Below are 16,082 nucleotides of genomic sequence, written 5' to 3'. Positions count from 1 at the left end.
CGAAAAAACTCGATTGTTCTTATGAGACACGTGCCGCGGTTCTTTATTGCACAGACGTTTCATTTCGTGACAGCGTTTTCCATGTGAAACACAAGTTTTCCACGGCTAGAGAGCGAGAACCGAGAAAAAAAAAAAAAAAGAAGCATACCGGCTTTATCTCGACAAGGAAAAGAGTGAATATACGTGCTGAAATTTTCTTTGACTTGTTTAATAGGAGAATAGTTTGGCGCGGAGACCAATGAGAGTGGAGCGCGGCACGCAGACCTGCTCCACGTGACCGAACCGCCCTTAAGTGGGGCGCTGCTGCCACAGCTATGCGGAGCGCGTCGCGCGCGCAACTACTGTGCTGTTAACAGCGGTGAGAGGGGGACGTGCGCGTGAACGCGAAATATGATCTCAAAGAGTCCGAGGAGATAACAGGGTCGTTTCCCCCCCCCCCCCCCGTCGTTGAGGGACTGACCAGGGCTAGTCAAGTAATCACAACCGAGACTCTTTCCACGTGGAAGTGCACCAACTTAAGTGAAAAAGGAAGGAAGGAAGGAAAGAGAAAGTGGTAGGTGGTCTACTCTACTCCTCCTTGTGGACTCCTGTATCATTCGTTTCATGAGTGTGTGGTGAAGAGGTAAAACGCGAAATGCCAGCTGTCAGGCTGTGCAAAATTCCTGCGCGCGGCGGGACACAGACGCAATTCGCGGTTCAGTGAGTGGGGTGTCGCGCGCGCGGGAGCGTCTGATATACCTCGCGCACGCTCGGGAGCTTCCTCGTGGCGCGGTGCTGCTGATGTCGCTGTGGCGCTCAGGCGATTTACGGAGTGATTTACGAGTCGTCCAAACGACACGATGTTCTTATTCACCAGGCTGTGTTTTCTTCGCTCGGCTCTCCCGGTTGTTTAATGGGCAAAATAGCTCCCAACCTTGGCGCCGCGCTTCATTCATGGCTTCAGAGTAGCAGAGACACACACACCGGTGACCGGTCCGGACTGGCGCGAAAAAAAAACCAACCCAGCCACACTGTGACTGCGGCGGCTCAGCTCTGAATCAATTATTATTATTTATTTGCCTTTTAAGTTTTCGTTTAGAAATACTATGCCGGCGTTGAGTCCGGTGTAGGAACAAGTATTCTAAAATGAATAGCTGCACGTACAAATAACCAGCGCGAGCTGTCTGAGTTGTCGAGCTGGTACTTTCTGCGTCGAAAACTGCTCGATACAGGAGACACAGACAGAGCTAAGCAAAACGCACAACAACGATTACTGAGTGTATGTGCAAACACCGCGCGATGGGTAGACATGCATGGTAGTAGAGTGTGTATATGTGTGCGCATTCCGGGGTTCTGGTGGACGTATCGTGTGTGTCGCGCATACCTGTGTGGTCTTTACGCAGACCGTGAAAGATGCCCTTCCCGTGACAGCGCTCGTTCCCCTTTTTAATACGGTTGAAGACAACTACTATTGTCGACACACAGACAGACAAGACACCTACCAAGTTGTTAAGGGGGGAATCGTACCGCAGTGGCTGTGTCAGTGTGTAGAGGTAACCTTGCCACTGCCACACACAGTACACACGTTGGCATGCCTGCTGTGGGAAACATTCAGGTTCCCTGGCCATATGAAGTCAAGTTCTGAGACAGACAACGTCCCACTCACTCAGTCATGCTTCTTTAGCTCCTTTGTGGATGTAATTGGTTGGCTGAGCTAATTTGATCCGTAACTTATGTCGAGCTGGTGAGCCTTAATGGTATTGGAGCGTATTCTGGGCTTTTTCCACCTTTTTAAATCTGAAGTTGCCTGGTGGGTGTGAAACATCCCGTGCTCATGTTTCTTTGATGTTTTGTAAGCTGGTTTCACCTTGTCCAAATTGATTTGCATCAGGCCTTATCCTGTTTACTTGATCCAGCTGCCATGTTTACCGGAGTGGCGATTTCCTGTCATGCTGACACCAGAGCGGGCGGAATCCTTGATGTTGTGGAAGTGCGATACATTTTATTTCAGGTGTGACGAATGTGGCGTTGGTCTGCCAGCAGGTATGTTGACGCGCCTGTCTTGTGAAGTAAAGTTACCGGTTTTTTGATGACCTTGACATGCTGGTATGCAAGTGCGGTGCAGCGTTCCAACTTTTGACTTGAAATGTCATCCAAGTGTGTGGCAGGTGTTTTTTCTTCCGAGGCTTTCTACTGATAAGGGCAAGTTAGACTTGGCATTCATATTTTACCTGTGGCATCATTTGAGGTTTTAAATTACAGGTATGCATGTTTCTCTTTCCCTTTTATATTAAATCCATGTGTTGCTGAGAAAAGGACTGGAATCACCAGAGATGATGCCTTCTAACTGCTCACCAAGATCCCCCTGAAGTGTAACTTGGAAAGGGAGGATGAGTGAAACGTTAACCGTTGAAAGCGAAAAGGTTCAAATTATGGTAAGAGATCAGAGGTGTGGCACAGAATGGGGCTGAGCTGCCTGACGGAACTTCTCGCTGGCTGCTGTGCCACTGATTGATGGCTTTTCATTGATCTTTTATCTTAGGACCTTGGAATGCTCCAGAATGTTCAAACTGTCACTAATGCAGAAGTTGGTGGTGTTTGTAAAGGCCAGTCTTACTTGACATTGGATAACTGGGTGATCAGAAAACAAGCTTGTGTTGCATATTGTGGCAAACTGAGGTAAGGTCTAGAAGCTTTGGTGAAAGTGGAAAATTAACAGGACTTTTGTTAGACAGCAGTAATGGTGGGAAAACTGGTCAGAATGCAGTAAAGGACAGCTAAGTTTTTTCTTTAGTTTAAGAAATTTTGCTTAGACTAGAATTCATTTTAGTTTCGCCATCTGTGTAAACATTTCAAAAACAAGGTCCCCCCCCCATCAGATAGGAAAACTGTTGTGGCTCTCTTCCCTGTCGTTGAGCATCTGCACAAACTTAATATTTAACTAGATGCACTTTGTCCACCTGAACTACTTAATGTTTTAAGGTCTATTTGACTTGTATCTAATGAGATTGTGCCATTAGGAATTAAAAAGGAATGAATGGCATGTGTTTGGCAGGGAGAGAATGGTACTTAATCTTTCTGGTCTAACTTTTTAACCTGGGATCTACTGTTGGCAGAAAACTCTGGATAAAGCATGGTGCTGGGGAATGTTGCTCAGCCAGAACTGTAATCAAGCCTTCTTCAATTTATTGGATTCATGCTGACAAAAGCTCTGAAGTAACTTATTAGGAATGGTGTTATTGACTTTTTTTTTTTAGGAATTTTTTGTTCTAAAAGGTGCAGAAGGCAAGTTTGTGTGTAGAGCTCTCTTCACAATCACAAAATCTCTGGTTGGATTTTACTTGCGTTCTTTTGGGTGAAATACTTGCCTTCAAGTCCATCACTTAATGATTTCACTGTAGGAATGTGTAATCTTTAACTAACTTAGTATAGTGTACATAAGTAAAGTTGCTTTGGACAAAGCTGTCAGGTAAATGATACAGATGAACAGTGATGTTGGGGAAATTCAGGTAGGTTTTAACTCATAGTGTTGGAAATGTATTATTTCCTCTTTTTTATATATAAATTGTCCCATGAACCATTTCTACTTTTTCAAATGACTCAACCTTTTTTAAACTTGCTTTTTAAACAACCACAGTCTACCCAATGGGGAACCATTCTGCTGAAGTGTTTAGCAAATAGCTCTGTGGAAACTACATGCTTCAACAGAATGCTCATTGTTCCTGGCAGGCCATAGATTGCACTTTTTTTTTTCTCTCTTCTCCTCCAGAAGGCAAGAGCTTTGTGCTCTACAGAGGGTCAGTTAAATTTATAAATTTAGCTGATGTTTCTCCAAAGTGCCTTAAAATGTTCTGCTGTCTAACTATTTACCCATTTATACAGCTGGGAAATTTGACTAGAGCAATTTAGGGTCAGTACCTTGCTCGCATAGTATCTCTAACAACTATGTTCTCAACTGCATTTAGAAGCTTAATTTTCTGTTCTAGTTTCATAGTAACTTAAATACCTCTTAAAGATGCAGACATCTGAAAGAATGGCTTTTCCACAACAAATGCTCAAGAATGGAATGGAACAAAATAAGTGATATGTTGATTGTCATTGAAATAGCTTGTTCCTTGCCATTGTCTTGCACTGTGAAATTAGATTGATCTGAGTGCAAAATGAGCCTACTGTCTAAATTTAATTTTTAGCCAATTCTGGGTAACAGTGGTGCTACCTCACACTCCCTGGATGGTGTGAGAAGATGTGGGTTCAATCCGCTGCTCACTTGGTGTAGTTTGCATGTTTTCCTGCTGTCTGCGTGGGTTTTCTCGGGTGCTCTGGTTTCCTCCCACAGTCCAAAGAGATGCTGTTCACCTGTAGTGTGAGTGATAGTGTGTTCCACTGATGTATGGATAAGTGACCCATTGTAAAGTACTGTACAGTACTAACATTGTAAGTCACCTTGGTGAATAAAGTATGGGCTGATAACACTACATAGTTTAGAAGTTGCTTTGGAGAAGTGTAAGTTTTTGTTACATTAAAATGGAAACTGAAGTGTCAGTTGTTTTCATGTGTTAAATGTTAGAGGGGAGAAGTGTAAATTTAAAGGATGACAGATTAACTGTACCCCAGAGACTGAAAGTGAGAAATGGAAGCCTGCATGCCTTTGTTAGTATAATGGTCTGTGTAGACTACTTAAAACTTGTCTTCCTTCAGCATGTTTTTAAATAGATACATGAGATTTTACTCCTGCATTATCTTATACTTTAACTTCTTAATTTTCTGACTTAGTGCTGTTCTGCTGAACAGTTAAGCTTGCATAAGGGTTTCCAGAAGAATGACAGGATTCCACATTTCATTGTGGACAGGGTTTTATGGTGATGTTTTATTGCATGTCCTCCTTTTAAAGTCTGGATCAGGTGTGTTTATTATCAAATAGGTGATTGCTTGGATGGACTTCATGACAACTTTGTGTGGAGAAATTCTGCAATATTCCTTGTAAGGAATAGGGACAGCTGGTATTGTAGTGGTTAGAGCTACTGCTTTGGAGCCCAAAGGTTGTAGGTTTGAATCCTACCTCCAGCTGTTTTACCCTTGAGCGAGGTATTATATCATAAATTGGTCCAGTTGACCCAGCTGTACAAATGGGCAAATCATAAGTTTCTTTAGGGAAATTCTGTCTGCTAAATGAGTTTTGAAAAGCTTCCCTTTACTCGACTTCTATTATTGCTTTGTTCTAGGCGGTAATGTGGCACAGCAAGTAGTCCTATCTCAGCTCCTCACGTCTCATGTGTTTACATGTTGTCTCTGGGTTTCCTTTTGGTGCTCTGGGTTTCCTCCTGCAGTCTGAGGACAGGTGGTTCAGGTAAACTGGACACTCTAAATTGTGCTTTGTCTGCGGTTATCTTACAACTAACTGGAATTCCATCCAGGGTGTACCTACTCAGTGGTGCCAGGACAGGCTTTGGTTCATTGCATCTTTGCTCAGGACAAGCAGTTACAACAAATCATTCATGCAATTTAAGTATCTTCTTTTAGGGGGTGCTCCCCTCTATCTCTCTGTAGGTTCCATACACCATGGTCTCACTGGCTGATTTTCACTTCAGAGGCATCTTAACAAATAGTGTCAGTGCAAATGTTTGGGAAAGGTGTACACTGGTCTCCAGTCATGGCAAAACGGGATTAATCCTTTTAAGGTTCATTCTTGTTATGAGTATAAAAGTGCAAAACACTTCTTGAACTATGTACATACTCAGAGCAAAGGGAATTGAGCTGCAGGGATTTCAGGAAAGTACAACTGTCAGTTTCCTGGGAAGTCCTGTTCCTGGCTGTAACGTCACTGTGAATGCCTGGGGTGTAACCATGCATAACAGAGCACGAGTATTGCATAATCCCTGCCTTTCTTCAGGTTCAGGTTGAAGTAAATCTCTGCTACATTCCAAGCAGATGGTAAAGCACTATGATTCTTTAAAGTACAGATTCTCCTCGACTTACAATGATTTGGCTTAAGATTTTTTTTTTTTTTTGGACTTTACAATAGTGAGCTGGTGATCCAAGTACAGTTCTGAATATCTAATTTTTATCCCCTCACCCAGGCAATTGATATATGGTGTGGTGATCTCTTGTGATGCTGGGCATCCTGGGCAGTCTACCACATGGACACGATACATATACCCGCGTTTCTACATCGTGTTTTGTGCATCCGTAATGTTACAGATGCCCATCTGTGTCTCCTGCTACTGGTGGGAAGAGGAGGGCAATTTCTCTTGAGGAGAAACTCAAGATAATTGCTCAGCATGAAGGTGGCAAGTCCGTAATGGCCATTGCACGTATGCTGTGTTATGAGGTTAGGCATATTAAATGAATTCTTGACTTATGATGGGTTTTGCGTTATGGATCTTATACATGCCTGCTAGCCTGATTAAGTTCTGAAATGCATATGTGTAAAAAGTGGCTTTTCCTCTCTTCTCCTCCCCCGTGTAGTAGTCTACCCCTGGCTCAATCATGAGTGCCAAATCTGCCATCAACAAGGACATCTTCACACCACGAGACGAGAAGATGCTAGCAGCTGTGCAGGTCAGGAGGCGAACAAAGAAGAAAATCCCCTTCCTGGCTACTGGGGGCCAGGGAGAGTACATGACCTACATCTGCCTGTCAGGTAAGCTCTCCCATTGCCACTACCTGTTCTTTGACAAGTCACTTCTTTAGACACAGAATACTGTTGGAGAGGTGGAATCCAGTAGGTTCCCTAATATGAATTTCACTTCCTTGGTCAGTACCTTCTTTAGACTTGATAGTCATTCTTTGAATTGGGCAGAAAAAAATTGATAATATTTAAAACTGCAAGTTAGTAATACTTGAGTGAGACAGTTAAGGTACACTGTCTCAATTTCCCGTTTTTCAGACTGAATTGTATTGAGTTGAACAGAGAATACTTGGCAGTAAATCCTGGAGATTAGAAAATGTAATGTGCCAAGTGATATGATGTATAGTAAAGCCCATAATAAAATACTTGGCAAATGAAACTAAAACAGGTGGTGGTATTTTCAATAATGCAAATATGTTCTGGTTTCATACAATTTAAAATGGCACTAACATTTTCTTCAGTGAATTCAAATTAATTGCATTAATCTTAATGTCATCCAGTATCTTCTAATCAAAGTAACAGCATATGCTGTCATTGGTTATTTTTTTAAATGTTTACACCTTTTTGTATGTCTAGGTTCCCCCCTCCACCCCAATAGTTGAAACCCACAAAAGCTCTATGGCAGACATTTAGTCAATATCCTAACTGAAGAGCACCCATATTTATACAATTTGCTCAATATGTCAGTAAACCTTTTGTCAACCTCCTTGTTCCAATTCTGTCATGACTTCTGTAATTGTTGCAGGCAGATGCGGTTCTTCTCATTAATGCATGAAATTCAGCTTGAGGTCCCTGGCACTTTAGTAGGGGGGGTATGCCAACAGTGTTCAGTATTCTGTATTTCCTGTCCATGAGAATTTATAAGCGGATGTCTGATTTGGACTTATCAGCCTGCAGTACCAGTGAATGTTTTGAAACTCTAAGTACTCTTGGTAATTCTTATTTCAGATAGGTAAGCTCGCATACTTCTTTGAAACAAGTGTTCAGTTAGCTGTATAATCAACACAAGCATGAGTTAAAATGCATAATTTAAAAGGGATTCTTTCCTTTTTCTGGTAGCAGGTATGCATTAAATAGTGTAGTCGAAGTTTTACTTCAAATGTGCACAGAGAAAGTTCTGTTGACTAATGGATCCACTTTGTGGAAAGTCATGAACCGTACAGGGATTTATTCAGGTTCATCTTTTGGTTTGAAGCCAATACCCCAGTCAGTGTAATTACTGATACTTTTGCTTTAGCCCCTTAATTTTTGGTGTGGAGCATATTCAAGTTCTGTTGCAAAAAGGAGTGCACAATTTTTTGTAAATGTAAGGTATATTCTTTCACTTCAGAAAAACTGCCCTTTACATACACTGAAAGTACATTTTACTTTTTATTTAGCAGACTTTTCCTCCAAAGCTACTTTTGAAGAACTCGATGTAGCATATCAGCCCACACGCCTTATTCACCAAGGTGACTGTCACTGCTATAGAAACAATGTACAATGTGTGGCTCATCCAAACATCAGTGACACATACTTTGTCACCCACGCTATGGGTGACTTGGTCCTCAGACTACCTAAACAGCATGTCTTTGGACTGTGGGAGGAAACCGGAGCACTTAGTTAACCAATGCAGACACGGGGAGAACATGTAATCTCACAGAATGAGTGGGGTTTGAAACTTAAAACTTCAGTTTTTGTGTAATCCAACTAAAGTGTGTGAATCATGATTAAAGCTCTATGAGGAACATGACCTGCTAGTTTGCATTTGAATATTCAAGTATTTTTTTTTTTTTTTTTTTTTTTTTTTTAATGGTTGCAGGGTGGTGTACAAGGCGCAGTTTCATGGTCTACCTTGCAGAATGTGTGCCTTGAGCAGAAATTTATTCTCCAGAAGCTGTAGATCTCATGAAATGCCAATCTGGTTCCCTGTCCCCAGGTAGCCTCTGCATAGTCAAGTCAGCCATGACCACAGCAGTCCTGAAGATGCTCAAACACTTCTAGCACAATTGCTTCTCGAAGGCTGAATGAGGGTAGCAGCAGTCCATAACCCCTTTGATAGCTGTGTTGCACTGACTTCTTGCAACGTGCGTTTGGAGGTAATTACTGGCAGATTGAACCTTGCTCTTGTTTACAGCAGGTGTCCAGAAAATGGCCTGCTGAGTTCTGATTTACTGCACTGGTGGCAAACACTGTGAATGGGTGGAATCTCCTGGCTAGGCTTGGCCTGCAAACCCCTTTCTTACCCCTGGAGTCTCACAAGCTTCATAAGGAGAGTGATTGATTCTTTCACATGTAGAATACATTGTGTCAGTGGAAAAAAACACTTCCGCATATTCTGATCTGATAGTCAGTGGAGACTGGAGCCAGTGAAATGCAATCTGTTTAAACAGTGGTTTGCTAGTCTTTGGAGAGTTAGAATTGCAGTGGTACATGCTATGAGTTCTATAGTATAAACAATTTGTAGTGATGGATTTGCAAAACAGTGAAGTCCTGTTCCCCCTACACTTCTGTCCTTACCTCCTTCCTTTTACCTGAAAACTGGGAACTTACACCTAAATCATGTGATCCTGACCACCTTGGGTTTCTGGTAAGTTAGTTCAGTTTTTTCCTAATCTCCATTTGAGTTGTGTATTTTACCTTGAGATTCATATTTTTAACTCAAGCTGTTTTTTGCGCATTTACTTCAACTGACTGGGAAAGGAATTTAGAAGGATGTGCAGTTTTCTCATGGAGTTGATGTGAGTAACCACCACTAATTTCTCCTTGACTAAATGTGTTCAATAATTATTTCCTCTTTGGTGTCAAGATTAACATTTTGCAGCAGTTAGTGGCGACACTGATTTCACTCATGATCAGTGCTGGGAACCTGAATATACAGGTTTTGGAGGAAACTATCAATTGAAGGAAGCAAACTAGCATACATTCTCATGTGCTGAATACAGGAGTTGGTCTATATTGGTGTTTGTTTTTACAGTGCAACACTGGCTATGAAACTTGCACATGCATCTGCAAGTACAGTGGCTGGTGTAAACACACTCCATTTGCTACTTTTCCAACAGGGTTAATAGCGTGACAGTGCCACACTTGCCTTGGGTGCCTATTACACTATTTTAATCATTACCCAGGGTTCTTGAATTTAGCATTCCTATTGTGTGTGGTTTTTTTTAATACAGTAGCTTCTCCATAACTGCTAATATGTGGCTTTAATCTGTTCTAAATCTCCATTCTTTTCTCTGGGCTCCCAGCCATTTTTATGTTTTTCAGTTTGCTGTTAATAAGCTCACTGTGCTCCAAGGAGTATAGGTCAGGGAGGATTGATCTGTGTGTGCAGTTTTAGGAGGAAAATATTTAGTGATGGCTGAACTACAGGAGGCCTAAATGTAGTATGCAGGTTCCTCCTTGGCCCTGTTTGAGGTTATCAAATTTGGTCGTAGTTGCTGTTGCCCAGTGCAGTCTACTGACTGTCTTCAGTTGCATTCCATTGTAAGTAAGTGCAGGTCAGAGTAATGTGGTGATGGGACTTTCATGCTGAAATTCCTTTTGAAATGCTAATAGCCTAGGGTGTGTCCGTATTCCTGAGAATAGAAATATTGAGACTCGGAGGTGTTTTTCCACTGACACAATGTAGTTTTATAGGGGCAAATTCGTTCTTTCCTCCAGACTGCAATTGTAATTCATCTGCTTTTCTCTATGTCCATTGGTGCAAAGCTCCTGAAGACCTAAGTCTGTGGAAGCCTTCCAGCCACTCAATATGCCATAGGCATGGGGGTTATGCTGTTGAATAATAAATTTGGCATGTAAACAGTGAGATTGGTGGCTGTTATCTGGCATTGTGGTTTTTTTTTAATATACATTGCTTTACTTCCATCACATTTTAAAATCACCCTTTCTTATCCTGATGTGAAAGTACAATATCTTCAACCAAGAATTACATCTTGGGGGGGGGGGGGGGGGTAGTCTCTGCCCCAGTGACCTTGACGGTAATGGTTTCAAACAGAATATTTTAAGCCTGTTATATTCAGCTCATTCTGTAGCCTACATGATAAAAGGCTTTAAACAACTTGATGTATAGCTGTAGCTCAAAAGACTAGAGAAATTATAGGTTTAGATGGTGGTAGTTTTTGTTTTCAGCTTGATACTGTGGCAGGTCTAGTATGGGTGTATATTTGGTCACAGACCCATTTTATAAGGCATTGATTCTCACACTGGTTTAACATTTTTGTCCAGGCTGTGATCACTAATTTGTTAAACTCAGAAGTTTGAGGGATGTGGTCCTGTGGCCCAAATGGCATTTAGTTTTGTGAGTGTAATCTGAGGCCTCTTTGTGACTCTCTAATGTTGGAAACCTAGAAGCAAGCTGTATTGTTCAGTACGGTCAACTTGTGTACTGCAGGCAGTTTTTCCACTGTACTTTTGTAAGGGTATGGAATGTGAAGTTGTCTATTTGATACAAATGTATGATGCTGGGCAAGATTGTAAACAATTCTTTCATAGTTCTCTAGAAAGCACAAATTCTTTAAGCAGTTTCATTGCGCTTTTGAATTTCTTTGGGTATCTGTGTGATTCACTGTGATCATTCCAACTGTCAGATTACACTCCATATTTCTCAACTTTTACTGTCAGTACTGACAAAGGTCCAACTGCCTTTAGGGATTTGTTTTCTGGTTGCATGTTGAGTCATGAGCCTGGCTTCAATACTCAGGTTTTAATGGACAAACGCTTTGGGGACTTTGCCCAATGTTTTTATGTCTCCAGTATGAGTCAGCATCTGGTTAATCCCAGAAAGTCATGGGAGATTTTGGGTGTTAGTGAATTTACGCAGCATGTTTTCTGTCTTTATTCAGTGCACTAATTAAAAAAAAAAAAAAAAATGTACACAGTATTTGAGGGCCATTTGTCTTTAAAAGTGTAATTCTTGCACGCTTTGAGTGAAGCCTTAATTTAAAATGTCTGGAATTGCTCTGAATAAAATATACACTACTGCCTGTGGACATGAAGTCCAAAAAGTTGCAAATGTGGTGTTCAGAGCTGATTTCCCCCCCCCTCAGATGTGTGCTTCTGCTTGTCTTTACATTGGGGAAATACAGGGAAGTTGATATGAAATCATGTAGACCCTGTGACTTAACCAACTACACATGACTACAAGGAAGTGGAGGGAACCACCTCTTATCTCGTGTTCCTCCTGTGACTCTTACCCAGCACTTGGTGTATCACAAGATTTATTGTGATTCACCTGAGGAGGAAGAAAGAGTGAGCCAGGGTGGCATTTTTCAGAGATCTGTTTGTTTGTAATGGCTTTGTTTGGGATGTTAAATGTGGGAAGAGTTGGATGGTTATCTGTGCAAGTTGTGCTCTGGTGGAGAGCATGATGGTGGGCTAAAGTTGCTGGTGGATATCTCCCCCCCCCCCGTAGGGGAGCTAGAATGGCAGATGTGTTCCCTCCAAGGTGGGGAGAAGTGCAAGATACTAAAAGGTGTGCAAAGGCCTCCTTGACCCACATTGAGTACCATACCGGGTATTCAAATGTGCATTGGATGTACTGATATTTTTGTGAAGATTGATAGTTCTTTGGAAGAAGGGGGTCATTCTGAAATCATGGCAGAGAGCAGGAGGGATTTTTATTCCTAAGGACAAGGATGCTGTTGGGATGGGCTAGTTTAGGCCTTTTTAGCCTCCTCAGTGTTGAAGGGAAAACTTTTAGTGTTGTGGCATCCTTCAAGGTGACCAGGTTGGTTGATAACCTCTGTGCGGGCTTCAGGGATGCTTGGGGTGCTTGGAACACATCCAGTATAATATGGCAGTAGATACATACTGCCAAGAGAGAAAGATCTCCATGTTTTGTTTTTGGACTTGGCAAACACTTTTGGGTCGATCCCACACAGTTTGCTATTGGAAGCATTCAAGTGTTTCTAAGGTACCTGAGATTGTTACAAGGCTGGTAAAAGCCTACTTTGGGGATATTCAGTTCTGATCAAGTACAGAAAGCTATACAACATCTTGGCATCGATTGGAGTCATGGCTGGATGCACAATTTCACTTTTTGAGTTCATGATGGCAGTGGAAGTTATAAGGGCTTTCCAATGGGTGAGAGGCTGCGGCATGAGATGTGCCTACACCCTGTTTGAGCATTCATGGGTGACATGACTATTACAGCTATGGCTCCTTGTACTCATTGTCTAAGATGGGTGATAATTTGAAATGGGCTAAATTGATGGTTAAGTTAGTCTCTCTCAATTGTTGGTGGAAAGGTGGTGCAGGAGAGGTTTTGTATTATGAGGAGGCAATTCCAGAAAAGCTAGTTTAGAGCCTGGGAAGGTGGTATGATTCCTTATCAAATAAGGAGCAGGTTGTGGCACTAAGCCTGGTGGCGATAAAAGGTATTAAGAGCATTGCATCCCTTCTGCCTGGGAAATTGAAGTTGTCTGCGATTTGGGCTGTTGACATGCATTAAATGGCCACTTGCAGTATAGGAGTTTTTTGTCCACGAAATTCAAGTTGACATAGGTTATTAGTAAGGTGGTTTAGTGGTAGGGAGTGCCATGTTGTTAAAGTAGTGTAGTGTTGAAGTTGCTGGTGACAAATTTTGGTTGAGGAATACGAGTGTGAAGTGGGATTGGAGATAACCTTCGTGGAGTCTAAGATGGGTTTGTAAGAAAAGTGGTGGATTTGGTAAGCAGGGATGTAGGGTGGAACCCCAGAGATGCAGTCCTAAGTGCGAATGGGGCATTGCAGCTGTTGGGCGTGGTTGTTCACGTACAGAGGAGGAAGGTGGGATTTGGCTCTGTCCAAATATGGTGGCTGTGGAGCGCTGCCCCGGAAGTGGATAAACGGCAGCTGGCCCTGCATCTTCAGGTGCAGGAAGAGGAGGCGAGGCGTGCGAAGGCAGTCGTGCTAATTAAGCAGGGTCAGTGGATGAATTACACTGCCTTTAGTTGTTTTAAATTATGGATTAACTCAAATGAGAAACTTTTTATCATTTGAGCACACACAAACTTTTCGTTTGATTTGTACACTTATATGATTAATCTTGCAATAACAAATATGAATAAAATGTACCTCATGCTCTACTGCCACTAGCCAGCTAGAACTTTGGGTGCACCTGCGCTTAATTAGTAATTAAGTAGCAGCTGAAAAAATGTCGCAGATTTTCTCGGTAGACTTGTCGTCCTCCCTTAGTCACTCTTGCTGCTTTTGAAGAGCACGCAGTGATCCATATTAACTTATGCTGCCTTTGCTCCCAGTTATTTGATGAAGCCCGTGATGTATTTATCATATGCTCAGAACAGATCTTTAGCAACATAGGGCAAGCTTTAAGCTGTTAAACTTTAGCTACATGAAGCCAATTTAACACCGGTATTGTTTGTCCAATGCCAATGCATGGTTTCAATTATTTTACATGCGGGTTCAAGAATACCACAAATAAAATGACTGTCAAATAAGACTGCAAGAAACTATAAAGGAGGCATATTTTACATTTTGAGCAAAAAATGGTTTTTGAACAGTTAATTTGTCATTTTTAAAACAAAGCAAATGAAGAAATTTTGTTTTTCAATTTCAAATCAAACGAATGAAAGCAATGTACACGGGCGTACAGGTATGACTCCTACATTCCATGCTAACTTACATCTTTCGAGGGCCAACCGGTTGGTTAGAACAGCTCTTGGACATATGTCAGAATAGCTGTAATACGATTGGTCTTGTGCAGATGGGAGAGTGTTACTGTGCAAGAGTGGATGTGTCTGGGTAGGTGGGGTAATGCACAGGACTGGAAGCTACTGACTGATGTGGGCAAAAATCTCCAAGTTCTGCAGGTTATTGTGGCTACTTCATTGTGTCTGGATATGATGTTGTATTTGGAGTGTGAGCAGATCGTGCACATTGTAGAATTAATAATGCCTTTTGAGGATTCTGTTGAGGCATATGAGTGGAAAATGTTAGTGTGTGGATCTGCTGGCAGAGGGCGGGCTCATGTGAAACAAGTAGAGGTAAGTGTTGGGGGATTTGTGGGCAAATTGGCTACATTGTTTGGGGATTTTGGTGTCAGAAGTTGGTCATTGAGTGTGACATTGAAAGACCTGTCTGTGGCTGCTGAGAAGGCAAGTCAGTGGTTATGGTTGAGTGGAGAGCAGTGTAGTCACGATTGCAAGTTGGACAGATGTGTAGTGGTCATTAAAATTAATGGCAGGTGGCTAACGATAGGAGGCAGCTCTATGTAAGGAGGCATGGCCTTGTAAATTGAGTTGGCTTAAAGTTTGTAGAGTGGTATGTTTGCATCTTTTGTTGGCAAGCATGGAGGTATGGTGCAATCTGGGATGGGTTGGGTATACAGCAAGTTTGACAACTACTAAACACTATGAAATGAAGTGCAGTGGTATGGTTGGTTCAATGAATAGAAAGAGATGTAAACAGATTTTAAAGTGGTAGTGTAAAGTGTGTTTTGCAATAATTCTTTGGAAAAGAGGGGTATTGTAACCTAATGTAGGTGAATGTGGGATGTATTAATACAACAGCTATACTTGGTCTGGACACTAATTTAAGTGAGGTTTCAGGAGAGACTGTCAGGGACCTGACAAGAGTCTCTGCGGACTGTACGAAAGTGGCTGGTGCCATTCTGGATTGGGAGGGATTTGGTTCCAGTGGTTAGAGTTCAGGATTCTGACAGCTTGAGGGGTAAAAAGCTGTTGCACGGTCTGGTGGAGCTGGCTCATATGCTCCTGTATCTCTTCCCAGACAACAGGAAGCTAAAGAGGTTGTGGGAGGGGTGTGTGGGGGTCCCCATGATCTTGGAGGCTTTGCAGGCATGGTAAATGTCTTGTAGGGAGGAGGGTTGAGTACCAAACATCTTTCCAGCTGTAGTCACTATGTGCCATATGGTTTTGCAGTCAGAGACACTGCAATTCCCATACAACACAGTGATACAGCTGGTCAGGCTGCTTTCAGTGGTGCCCCTGTAAAAGGTGTACATGATGTGTGGTGGCACACTAGCCCTCCTCAGCCTCTGCAGGAAGTGTAGGCGCTGCTGGGCTTTCTTGGGTCAGTGACGCAGTGTGGGTTGTCCAGGCGAGGTCATTGGTGATGTTCATCCCCAGGAATTTGGTGCTGCTGACTCTATGGCAGAACTGTTGTTGGTCAGTGGAGGATGATGGGTATGAGCTCTCCTGAAGTCAGTGATGATCTCCATTTTCTGCACATTTAGGAAGAGATGGTTGTTCCTGTACTGCACAACCAGCTGGTTTGCCTCCTCTCTATATGATGATTTATCACTGTTGCTGATGAGGCCTACCACAGTTGTCGTCAACAAATTTGATGTGGTTGGAGCTGGATTTTGCGGTACAATCCTCCTTCAGTAGGGTGAAGAGAAGGGGACTGAGCATGCACCCCTGGGGGGGGCCCTATGCTCAGTGTGGTTGTGCTTGAAGCCCTGCTGCCAGTCTGAATGACTGAGGAAATCCAAGATCCAGTTGCAGAGGGATATGTTCAGGCTTGCCTTGTC

At 42.4% G+C, this 16,082-nt stretch overlaps 1 protein-coding gene across 2 annotated transcripts in view; it reads left to right on the top strand.

The window, feature by feature from the left end:
- The first annotated feature begins 267 nt into the window (after positions 1 to 267).
- stxbp6l (syntaxin binding protein 6 (amisyn), like) overlaps positions 268 to 16,082 on the top strand; it is a 53,349-nt gene continuing 37,534 nt past the window's right edge. The window contains exons 1-2 of one of the 2 annotated variants that reach the window (XM_018735311.2): positions 268 to 553; positions 6,445 to 6,619. In XM_018735311.2, coding sequence (XP_018590827.1) covers positions 6,466 to 6,619 — 154 coding nt within the window. In that variant the 5' untranslated portion in view covers positions 268 to 553; positions 6,445 to 6,465. The remainder of the gene's footprint in view (positions 554 to 6,444; positions 6,620 to 16,082) is intronic. The other variant, XM_018735313.2, reaches the window with a different exon arrangement.

Source organism: Scleropages formosus, chromosome 1 (genome assembly GCF_900964775.1).
Source record: "Scleropages formosus chromosome 1, fSclFor1.1, whole genome shotgun sequence".
Classification (NCBI taxonomy): domain Eukaryota; kingdom Metazoa; phylum Chordata; class Actinopteri; order Osteoglossiformes; family Osteoglossidae; genus Scleropages; species Scleropages formosus.
Note: the sequence above shows the minus strand (reverse complement) of the source record. Positions and strands in the feature narration are given on the sequence as shown.